Source organism: Drosophila sulfurigaster, chromosome X (assembly GCF_023558435.1).
Source record: "Drosophila sulfurigaster albostrigata strain 15112-1811.04 chromosome X, ASM2355843v2, whole genome shotgun sequence".
Lineage (NCBI taxonomy): Eukaryota > Metazoa > Arthropoda > Insecta > Diptera > Drosophilidae > Drosophila > Drosophila sulfurigaster.
Genome location: NC_084885.1, coordinates 28,423,388 through 28,436,013, shown reverse-complemented (window position 1 = coordinate 28,436,013; position 12,626 = coordinate 28,423,388). Strand labels below are relative to the sequence as shown.

Below are 12,626 nucleotides of genomic sequence, written 5' to 3'. Positions count from 1 at the left end.
CCACACTCTTCAATCAGGCTGCTGTAATATGATTTACTGGTCTGTCTATCCGGCTGAATTGTTATGGGCTAGTTGATTGCTGGTTGCGCTAACTCGATGCAGGTGCCCAAAGGATATGAGGCGAGGAAGGAGATCCTTAACATCTCCTTCTGCTTACATACTTTCCATCTGAAAATATTTCATATATATTTCATAAAGAAAAATGAAATTAATTGATTTGTTTTACTTATTGGATTTTAGGCATTTGTTGCATTTATTTCTCATTTGTTTTCCACTCATTTTTGTTTCTTTTGTTATTTCATTTTTTTTGTAACACATTTTCATTTCAGTTTTTCCTTGTTTGTGCTTTTTATATTTTTGTTTGTTTTTTTTTTTTTATATGTTTTTAATGTTTCTATCAAAATTACAAAAATTCCTTTTTAATCGGAATATAAGGTATATATTTATGTATATATATCAAATGTCTTGTTGGAAAAAAATCGTATCAAATGGCAACATTGTTTACTATATATAATAGACCTGCAAAAAATTTCTTGTATTTGCTTTCTTTTTCTTTTCTTTTTCATTTTTCATTTTTCTTTCTCATTTATGTTTAATTAGTTATAGTAGTTGTAGTTGTTTTTGTTCTTCATCTTGTTATTGTTGTTTTTTTTTTTGTAAATTTGTAGTTATAGCATACATATTTATATAATATTTTTTCTTAGTTTTTAGATATTAGTAATGATGTTGTTTATTTTTGTATTTATTTATTTTAAGTTTTGTTTGAAGTCTCTTCTTTGTTGTATGTGGCTGCATTTTTTGTTTTAGAATCGATTATCTTTTATTTATTATTTTGACCTTATTTCACTTAGGATTTGCTGTATATTGCATTTTGTTTGATTTCCATTTGAGGTTGACAATACTATCAAAAATTCCATTTTGGTACAATAAAGCGTAAAACAAAAAGACAAAGATTTAATACCCTTGTATTGTGGTTAAATAGTTTTGATTTGAGATTCGCAAATATTTTATAGAGCAGTTGGATGATATAGTTAATATCAACACAATCCCTAGGAAAAACCTGTTCGAGATTCAGCTATTCAGCTAAGTTCCAACAAAGTTTCAAGGGTAAACTGTAAACAAAAAAAAAAAATATTTAAAAAATTTCATAACTATTTCAAAATCCAATAATGAGATTGTAATTTGAAAAAGTTTTTGTATTTTGTATAAGTTTCTGTTTTCCATAAAAACCATTTAGTAAGCACATACTTAAAGTATTTGAAATTTGTGTTTTCTGTTTTCTGTTTTTAGGTTCGTTCTCAGATTTATGCTATAAAAATGTTTGTTGTCGTTTTTTTGATTCATTTAGTATAACTTATGCTAGTATTTATATATTTATTTTTTAGTACATTGATTTAGCATTCTCGCAAAATGTTACCATTCATTTTTATTTTTCTTACTTTCACTTTAATCTTTTTTGTTTTGAATTTGTTTGTCACGCTGGCGCCTATGGCACATTTTTTGTTTTTGTTTTTGTTTTTGAAATTTTCTCAAGCATAGCGTTTATTTTATTTATTTAGATTGTTTATTTTCTCATCCGTTTACTGTTTACTATATAATTGTAATAATTATAATAATAGTATCTAAAAAATAGCTTCATGTATTTATATAATAAATTCAATAATGTTTTATGCAAGCTTTAAAATTGGCATTTTTCATTTAGTTTATTTATGCATACCCACATTACACATTACACTTACTTTTAGTTTGTAATGATGAATGAATGACAAATGACAAATGGCAATTGACAAACAAAACAAGAAGTACAAAAATAAACTCAAAAGATGATCATAAATAGCATTTATTATATAATATATATGTATGTATATTGTATATATTACTTTTCTTTTTATTAAATAGCAAACAAATCGAATCGGAGCAAATAATACAGAAATCATTTTGCATAGATAGACAATTAATCAAGTTGATATCTGGACTTTAACTGCCTTAAGAAGTGCTGCCTTTAAACCTTGAGATACATATTTAATTTCTATAGATTAGATCTATCTTTTACTTGAGTTGAGTTGTGTGTGGCTGGAATTTGATGCAATTGCTTTCATTTGATATAATTTATAGTTGCCAACGGATCAGACAATGTCAAAGTATTTGTTTCTTTAAAAATCCCTTAGGGATTAACGCCGAGTATAGTATCGAATTATATCTATAAAAGTTGATATTGCTCTTACTATAGATACCCAAGTTTAAGTTTTGTTTTTTTTTTTTCAGGCAGCACTTCCAATGTATTCGTAATAAACTCAGTAGTATCTATATAGTCTATATGTCCATATATGTAGATTTTCTCATCTTTCAATTAATTGCTGTCACACTTTTCTATATTGTTCGCTTTGCTCTGATTCGATTTGTTTTATGTTAAAATTATACAACAAAATGTGAAACTAAACATGGCAATTGAGTTACGTGTTTACAATTATGCATTATGATTTAAAGTTTACAATGATAGCAATTGATTTTGGCTCTGTTTCGTATTGTGTGTGTGTGTTTTCTTTTCATCTATATCTGATCTATCTATTTAAGCTGATTGTTCAGATTCAGATAGAATCATTAGGAACGCCTGTAAAGCGATTAAAAAAAAAAACGGAAAATAAAACAAAAGAAAGACAACAAAAATTCCATTTAGCATTGCAAATAGTACTTAGAAATCTCTCTCTATATATATATATATAGATATATGTATATGCACAACTATATTGATATTCTAAATGTAGTTATCTGGCTGCAATATCTGTATTTGATTTGATATGCAGTAAGTACAATTACAATTACAATTCCAAAACATAAAGGCAGCGTATTATTCAAAGCGAAAGCAAATTTAATGACATTCTCTAAGTGTGTGTGTGAGTTTTTTTTTTTTAATGACTTACGAATCTATCTTTATATATGTATATACGTATATATGCGCTTACTTTACATAGTTGTATATTGACTTAATTATAGTTGTTGTTAATATTATTATTATTATGTTTAATGCATTAATTGATTAATAGTTGTATAAGGCTTGCTTGCAACGTAGTTTTTCTCATTTCTCGCTCAGCGCATTAAATGCGCCACATTCATAAAAAAAAATTGTTAACTACGATAATACAATACAAAAAAAAAAACAAAAAAATGTTTAATAATTTGCAAATTAGACAAAATTCTAATGAATTGTATTTATGTATTTATATGGATAGATATTTATATATATGTATATATATTTATATAATACAAAATAAACAAAAAACATTGTGGCTCGATCTAAGTCTAAAATGTGGCTTAATTTATTTAAATTTTGTAATTGCATGTTAAAATGTATTCGAAATATTCGAATGATTTGTGTGCGCGGCAAATGTTGTACAAAAATTTCGAGAATAAAAAATGTAACAAAAAGTGATCAAAGTGAAAATATACAGAAATACTTAAAATCAGCTTACGACTTAAACAATTTAGTGGCAGCCCATAAATTTCAAATTTTAAAACAAAAAAATGTCGAATTAAAATTGTTTAAAATATGCGTTTGCTAGGCAAACATTAAAAATTAAATCGAGAAATAAATGTATGATAAAAGTATTGATAGACATTAATTCGATTCGATTCGATTCGTAAGAAATAAATTGCATACAAGTATTGAAAATTGATTTACATTAAAATATATGTAGAATAATTTAGCGCACCATATAAAAAATTGTTTAGTAACTAAACTTCGAGTTGCATAACATTTGAGAAATGCACATTTGCCGCTGCTTACATAAAGGATAAAAAAAAGAGCGTATATATAAAAAGAAATAGAAATAAAACAACTAATAAACTGAACTGATTGATATAATACTTGAGAAGTGGGCGTGGCCACGCCTATGCCTTATAATCTAAACTTTAGGGTTTGTTTTTTTGCTCTTCGATAGGAATTTCTGTTTGTTTTTTCGGTTTTGTTTTGTTTTGTTTTTTGCACTTAAGTTTAAATACGCGTAGAAATTTTAGTACCGCCGAATGCTGAGGAAGCAAATAGATGCAGACGGAGATGTTGTGTCTTCCTTATTCTTGAATCCATATACCTTATTCCTTTCCCATATCCGGCAGTTTTCTTTTCTATATTCGTTTTGTGTGTGTGTGTGGATCTATTTGAAAGTAGAGATCCAGTTCGAAGGAGAGAGAACCTGTAAGAGAAGTAGTTAAAGTGTTGGTCAGATGATGGCATTTGATTTGCATTTTGTTCACTTACTGCTGACCACAAGTGGCTGTTCATCTCAATCCTAAACGCGATGCGTCAGATGCGTTGAATCGCTGCGCTTTGGTGGTGGCGGCGGTGGCCGCTTTTTGCGCAACGCTGCCGTTGCATCAGCCACTGCAGCTGGCGGTGGCACTGGCGGTGGTCCATCTGTGGTGGTTGTTGTTGTCATAGCAACTCCTCCAACAGCAGTGGCACCGCTTCCATTTCCGTTGCCATTCTGGGCATGCACATTCTCGTAGAGCGCATAATCGTTGTGCGCATACTCGCAGTGCTCTTGCACCCAATGCGAGACATTCGCCGTCTCGCGATAATAGTGCGAGGAGTTAGCTCCCGAGTTGAGATTGTGGGCGGCGAGTAGATCATCATTGTTGAAATCCCGAAAGCCGAGCACCTCGTGCGGCGTTGTCGCCGGCTCCAGTTTGCATTTCTGCGCCACCTGCCACTTCTTGCGCATCACTCGCTGCAGATCCTTGAGGAAGTCACGCGGCGGATTCGATGCCGATTCCTGCAAACGTTTCGGCGATGTGGTGGCCGACATCACATCGCTGCCATTCGACAGCCGTGAGAGATCGCTGCGCGGTGGCAACAACGGACCGGGTGAATAGATCGGCTGCGGCTGCGACTGCGGCTGATGGTAGCTGCAGCTGCTTGAGCCAGAGCTGAGCGTGGTGCTCGGTGAACGCTGCGGCAGCTGCGGTTCCGGTGAGCACATCTTGCGACGCAGCAACACTGGCGAATCGGCAAACGAGACTTTCTTCTGCACCGGCGCCGGTGGCGGTGGCAACTGCTGCTGCTGTTGCTGCTGCTGGTGCTGGTGTTGTGCGACTGCAGAGGGTGCTCCACCTGCAGCTCCTGCTCCGACAGTTGCTGCTGGTCCCACATAGTCGGGTGGCGCTTTGTATGGCGGCGCCGCTTTGAGCGTTTGCTTCACGGCCGGCTTGATGGGCTTGGCGGGCACAGCGGGTGGCAGCGTGCCATTGCTGTTGGCCATGCTCAAAGGATGTGCTCCATGGCCCATGCCCATGCCCATGGACATGGGTGTAGGCGTTAGCGGCGTGCTCGGCTGTTCGCCATAGGCCAAAACATCTTCGGGCGGCGGTGGCGGTGGCAACGAGGCCAGCGACAACTGTGATCCGTACACATCTTGTTCGTCGGCGTGCAACGCTGGCGGTGGCGGCGGCGGTGGCAGCGAGTCCAGCGACAACGTGGACGAGCACATCAACTCGACGTCCGTCAATCCAGGCGGCGGTTTGGCACAAATGCTCGGCGTAGGCGTTGGCGTCGAGTTGCTCGACGAGGATGAATTGCCGCCGCCGCCGCCGCCGCCGCCGTTGGCTCCTCCACTTTGGCTGCCATTGTCGCTGGCGGACACTTCGCGCTTCACCACGGCGGGCACAACGACGACGGGACGTCGCTTTAGGGTGCCCCCGCTGCTGCCGTTGCTCTCCTGCGACTTGCGACGACTGTGACGACGTGTCAGCGTTCCACTGCGCTCGGGCGAAGCAGCTGAATCGACAGCAGAAGCTGCCGCGGAGGAAGCCACGGGTCCGGTGGTGATCTCACCCACCTCCTTGAGCTGACGCGTCATCGTGGTCAGCGGCAGATTGGGTTTCATCGAGGGTTTGCGCTTAATCGTGCCCGTGGTGAACTCCGAATCGAAGGCGTTGTTCTCATCCGACAGACACCCGCTTGAACTGGAGCTGGAGGCACGCGAGATCCGGCCACTCGAGTTGGACATGCTGCTGATGGCCGAGGAGACGCTGCCGCATTGCGATGGCACCGCCGACGAAATGCTGCTAATCGATTCGCTGCGCATTGAGGCTGCAAAGCTGCCAGCTACCCCGCTTATACCTCCACTGGTTACTCCTCCTCCGCCGCCACCAGCAGTCAGCTCCTCCATGAGCAGCTTGTGATTGTGCCACAACTGTTTGCCATACTTGCAGATGCGTATGGCCGTCAGCCAACGCTCCAACGTGGCCGCATCCTCGGCGCAAAGCATCTTGAGGGAGCGACACGATTTACCCAGCGACGAATCCACCGCAGACTTGAAGCCAAATGTGTGATCCGTTGGTGATTTCCATTTTTTGCGCCACCCGATGCCCGTGTACACATTGTGGCCACTGAACAGCGTCAGACACAACAGATCCCGTGTGTTCTTCGTCTTCTCCTTGGGGAAATAGTACAGACCCGACGAACGCAACACGAAATGATGTCGCTTCCAGCCCTTTTTGGGATCCGCCTTCATGTACAGCGGTCCCTCAAGCTGCAGCTGAGCGTGCGTCTCGAAGAACTCTTCGAGCAGCATGTGACGCGTCTGATCGTCATGCTGACATCCCGGCGCCATCTGCGGTCCCGGCAAATATAGTTCGGGCTTGGCGAAGAGCGAAAGTTTGTCCGGACGCTGCTGGAAGAGCACACGATTGCCGGCATCCGAGTTCCAGGTCATCAGATTGTCCACCAGCAGCTCGTGGTCCTCAAAGAGACGTTCTACACAGGGAAAGTGGAAGAATATTAAAAGGGAATTCATGAAGATAATCAATAATCTACTCACCCATTTGCAGATCGCCCAGATGCTCGATGAGCGCCCACGTTGGCTGCATTTGCACATGATTCTTGTCGGCCAACAGTCGCGTCACATGGCCACAGACCATGCGCTCATCCACGAGCAGCGACTTGGAGGCGCCATCCGCTGTGAACGCTTTGACAAACAGTCGACGAATCGAAGCGCTCTCCAGTTTGTGCAGCGCCAGCTGTATTTTGGCTGCCTTGGAGATGCCAACGTTGCCGCCACCTGTGACAGTCTGATGATGATGTTGCTGCTGCTGAAGGAGCTTCTGTTGCAGCTGCAACTGTTGCTGCTGCTGCTGCTGTTGCTGCTGTGTTGAGGTGTTGGACGAGGCGGAGGATTCACTGGACAGCAGCGAGACCGTATCGCTGAAGGCCGAATCATTGTCGGGGGATTCAGTGCGCGGTTCGCGTGGCGTCACCACGCCCAGCGTGATGCCCATGGTCATGTTGTGGCCACCAGTAGGTGGAGCAACAGCTGCTGTTCCCATGCCCATGCCGGGCATTCCTCCGGTGATGCCGACAACAACATTGCTGTGCCCCATTGCCATTCCGTTGCCATTCTCGGAGATGCCCGACGATGAGGATGCGGTGCTCACATCCGCCGAGATGCTGCTGTTTGTGCGTGAGTGTGTGCGCGACGATGCCGCCGACACCGAGACGGATGCCAGTGCCGGAGGGGGAGGAGGACCCCCAGACTGTTGATTAGCTGAAGCTGCAGCGGCTGCGGCGGCTGCCACAACGCCGGGCAGAAAACTGGCCTCGCCATAGGTGATCTGTGCCTCGAGCAAGCTCAGCTCGCCGAGTATTAGATCCAGTTCGGACTCTTGTGTATCCTCCAGATTGGCCATGGAGATGCGATAGGAGGCGTGCGATTTGGCCCCAACGGCAACGTCCGGCGTCGATGTTGTTGCTGTCGTTGTCGTTGTCGTTGACTTTGACGTTGACGACGTCTGCCGTTGGTCGTTGTGCTTGCGCAGTTTGACGGCGCCAGCGCCGCTTAAACTTGGCTCCCCAATGCCCAGCAACTTGTGCTGTGGACTCCCACCAGCTCCTGCTCCTGCTCCGACTCCGACTCCTGCTCCGATTCCTGCTGTCGTCTCCGATCCTTCGCTGGCAGCGCCGCCAACGATGATCCCCTGGCTGGCTAGATGGCTAATCTGCAAGGCAAAACGAAAGGAACAATTTGAATAAGTAAATAAAAGTCACGAAGAACCGATTCGCAATTGGTTCAGTGATATAGTTAATGGTACAAGTTGAGTAAAGGAGTGAAATGTTGCTTGTTAATAAGGACATCTATGGTATTTATAAACAAAGGAAGTTAAAAAGCGGATTGAAGACCCTCTGAACCGGTTCACAATTGGTCCAGTGATATAAATCATGGTACATGTTGAAAAAAGAAGTGAAATGTTGCCTGTTAATATGCACTTGTGTTGTATTTATAAAAAAAAAACAATTACAACTGTTAAAAAGCTGATTGAAGACACTCTGAACCGGTTCACAATTGGTCCAGTGATATAAATCATGGTACATGTTGAAAAAAGAAGTGAAATGTTGCCTGTTAATAGGCACTTCTGTGGACCTTATGAAAAAAAGGAGTTGCAACTGTTGAAAATCTTATTGAAGACCCTCTGAACCTGTTCGAAAAGTGGTTCACTGCTGCAATTCATGGTACGAGTTGAATAACGTAGTGTATTATTTTCAAGTTGCTCACTTATATGCACATCTACTTATAAAGAAAAAAGTGGATAAGCTAATTGAACTGTTTCTGAACCGGTTTGTAACTGGTTCACTGTCAGACTAAGAACAATAAATGAGCAAATTGGCCAAAGGCAAAATTATTGCTTGGTCAAGTTGTTTGCTAATATGAACATCTGCTTATAAACAAAAGGAGTAACAGCAAAAGCAAATTAATGACGCTCTGAACCGGTTCGAAAATGGTTCAATATCATATTAAGAATAAGAAATGAATAAGTTGTATAAATAAGTACAACTTAGTCAAGATGTTTGCTAATATGAACACGTATTTATATTAGGTAAACTATTGCAGCACATTTTCATTCATAATTGTGCTGAGTTCCCAAAGTGGTTCAAAGAAGGATCGACACTGCGATCTTCACTCAAATTAATTAGCATAATCGCACTCATATTGCATTTCTTTTCAAATGTATATTTAAGCGTCGCTTCTCGTGGTTCGGTTCAAGCGTGGTTCAAAATATGTTTAGCACTTGTGAATTGCTTATTCAAAATGAAAGGGAAATGCATCGCGAGGCGGGCGTAGCAACAGAGCAACAGAGGAACAGAGCACAGCGCACAGTGCACATTTGAATCAACTGAGTAGTTAAATAACCTCTGCCCCCTGCTTGCTTGATCAATGCCCCTGCTGATGTTGCTCTGTTGCTCAGTGCCAAGTTAATCAGCGCTCGCTTTTGGAACGTGCTCAGACCTCAATCGACGCTCGATCGCAGCTGCATTAACGACATCGACATCGACATCGAATCGGTTCGAATCGAGTTGCGAGTCTCGGACTTGGAATCGAGCTTCAAACACGTTGCACATTTCCGTTTTGCAACTGCTGAATGTAATAATCAAAGCTGTGCCGCGTCTCCTCCTTCTCTTTCTCCTTCTCATTCTCCTTCCCTCACTTCTTTAGCTCACCCCGTTTTGCTAGTTAACCCCTCTATAGTTGCCCCTTTGGCCAGTTGATTGGCATTATTCCAGCTGTCGACTCTCAATTGTTGTTGTCGCTGATAGTTGAGCGCGTTTTATCGCCCCAAAGTTGTCGCTTTAGTCAATGCTGTGTTGCTGGCAAAGTGTTAAGTAATTCTCCAATGCATAAGTCACGTACTAGCAACAACAACAATCACTGGCCAACTGCCAGTGACTAAAGAGAGAGGAAGTCGCGACTGACTAGAAAAAGGAGCTACACACAATTTTGGCTGCTTTACGACGACTTTCAACACGTTCCAATAACAATAACAACAACAACAACAACAACTACAACGAAACGAATGAGCAGCAACATAAAATAATATTTATGCAGTTGTAACTTTCCAGCAGTCAAGAAGACAAAACAGAATGAAAACAACAACAGGGGGAAATGGTAAACATAAATCTCAGCTCTCTTAACTGAGTCACCCTGTGTTTACCTAGATTCCAGATTGTACTATGGGAAAATCTATTAAAGTTAATATAGATCAAAGTTGAAAAAAATGCGTTTTAAACTGAAATTCAAGTTATAGATTGCTTTCAGTTTATGTGAATTCCTTAAAAGTGTTTGTAATATGGTATATTATACATTTTTATTTAATATACATATATTTATTTATTATTTAATTTGCTGAACTATTTCTTATTTATATTCATCTCAGATGTAATTTCATTTACCTTGTTACCAATTCGTTTGTTTAATTTCTTTTATTTCTAAACAGCTGTTTGTCCACTTTTCAAGCTAACGTAATAGAGCTCAAGAAACAAAATATAAACTAGTAGTTAAACTGGAACTTTAACGATAAACAAACAGTTGCAAATGTGCCCTTGTAATCTATATATAATATATATGAGTAATATAAACCAATATATAAAATGAAAAACAGTGTTCGTTTTCAATTAAAATTCTACTGTAGCAACACGTCAAACAATTTTAAACCAACTTATGCTATATTTTCATGTTTTACAACACATGCAAAGGGTGTTGAAAGTTCAAAAAACTGCTAATTTATTTAAAATGAGTAAAATAGCAACTAAAAGATGACAAAAAAAACCGTTTTTGTTATCAATCAGAAATGTAAAACAATTTTAACTCCAATTGCGCTTGCTTTTTCGTGTTTTACAACACATAAAGAGAGTGTTAAAAGCCCAAAAAAAAAACTCCTAAATTTAATTTAATTTTATTTAAAATAAGCAATATAGCAACTATAAGATGACGAGAAATGAGAATTCGTTTCTCATTGGAAACGTAAAACAATTTTAAACAAAAAATGCTTCTTTTCCGTGTTTTACAACACATAAAAAGAGTGTTGAAAGGTCAAAGAACTGCTAATATATTTAAAATAAGCAATATAGCAACTATAAGGTTACAAAGAAACAGCGTTCGCTTTCAATAAGAACAGTAAAACTATTGGAACTCCAATTGTGTGTTTTACAACACGTAAAAAGAGTGTTGCAAGTACTAAGTACTGCCAAAAGAAAGCAATTCATTATATAGCCGAGATATATGGCAAGTTTGGCAGAGAATTTTCCATTTCGGAGTTGCTTTCAAAGTGGGTCAAACTGCTGGTCAAACAATATCTCGGTTTTTAGCTTTGCATCGCATCGCATGGCAGCGCAGCGCATAAAAAAAGCAGTGCTAAAAACGACAACAGACAATAATTGCGGGTTACCAGGCAACTTGGCTTGGCTTGGAGTTAGAATCAGGGTTAAGGCGGATTCGCAACTTCAATTCCCCCCTCCCGAAAGCAACAGCAGCAGCAGCTTAGCTTTTATGCTTGAACTTCAACATTGTCTAATTGATGGGTTACACACCCAGACAGACAGACAGACGGAGAGGAGGAACAGACAGACAGACAGACAGAGGGACAGACAGAAAGACAGACTACTGAGGGTTGTTGCAGTAAATGCTGTTTGTCGTCGAGCTTGATTGGTTGAGCGCAGGCAGGTAAAGCGTTAACGACGACAGCTAACTACAGAGAGCTAGCTAACGTTTGGCCTAAACTGACATTCGAGAGTTACTTGGCGGCTTTCAACGCTCGAATGACTCACACAAGATTTTTGGAGGCTTAACGGTAATTGGCACTTGCCGACGATGTCAACTTCCCCCTTCCCCTCTCACACTCACACTCACACTCTTTTCTCTCCCTCTCTGTCTCTGTCTCCTCCTCTTTCGGTGTGTTTCGCTGATGTTTTGTCACTTTGTTGCCATCATTCATCTCTCTAGTGCGCAATGCACCACGAAGGGCAGCAGAGGAAGAAGAAGCAGCAACCGCAGCAGCAGCAGCAGAGGAAGAAGAAGCAGTGACAGAGGCAGCTGATAACTGTCAGGGACGCATGAAACGGAACATAAAATGGGGATAAGCAGCGTGTGTGTGTTTGTGTGTGTGTGTGTAGAGAGAGAGAGAGAAATAAGTGGGGCGCTAGTTGAGAGACGGACGGAGCAAGTTGATGAGGTCGCCAACCACACAATGGATCAGTTGGCTGTTCTCCCACTTCCCCTTCCCATTCCCCTTCTCCATACCCACTGCGTTGATTTATGGGTTCAAGTGCTATAAACTAAGCGAGTATGCGACTGAGAGTGTGTGTGTGTATGTGAGTGTGAGTGTATTTTAGTGGCATTTGCTTTGACTATTTTGCCATTATCCAACTTCAATTTCGAATGGGTTCGCGCGTTCCCCTCTCCCCCCGCGACACACCAAACAAATGTCGACCCTGCCGCCTGCCGTTTGTGCAAAGTTCAATGACAGCTGCTACAACAACAGCAACAACAAAGGCAACTTCAACTAGCAGCAATTCTAATTGAGTTGCATTGACAAATAGAATAACATTAACAAAGCCAGGCTTAGAGACTCAACCCTAAGATACCCTCTATTCTAGTCTATGCAAAAGAGGAAAGAGTATTTTCCAATGAAAAATTGACTAAGACAACAGACACAGGCACCTTTGTACATTAACAACTGCATCTATCACAACTATAGCTACTAAGTTGGATAATAAGACTCTTCTAGTTCATGTCTAGATAAAAGTACAATGTACAAAGCAAATAAATTCAGTCCTCAGTCTCTATACATTAGTTAATTCAAAT

General features: G+C 40.7%; 1 protein-coding gene across 2 annotated transcripts in view; it reads right to left on the bottom strand.

Annotated features, from left to right (window-relative positions):
* Positions 1-278: 278 nt before the first annotated feature.
* Positions 279-12,626, bottom strand: part of LOC133847219 (abnormal cell migration protein 10) — a 29,135-nt gene continuing 16,787 nt past the window's right edge. For both annotated transcript variants that reach the window (XM_062282109.1, XM_062282110.1), the window contains exons 2-4: positions 6,816-7,989; positions 4,256-6,751; positions 279-4,190 (exon numbers count right to left, since the gene is read on the bottom strand). In XM_062282109.1, the coding sequence (XP_062138093.1) occupies positions 4,287-6,751; positions 6,816-7,989 (3,639 nt within the window). In that variant the 3' untranslated portion in view covers positions 279-4,190; positions 4,256-4,286. The remainder of the gene's footprint in view (positions 4,191-4,255; positions 6,752-6,815; positions 7,990-12,626) is intronic.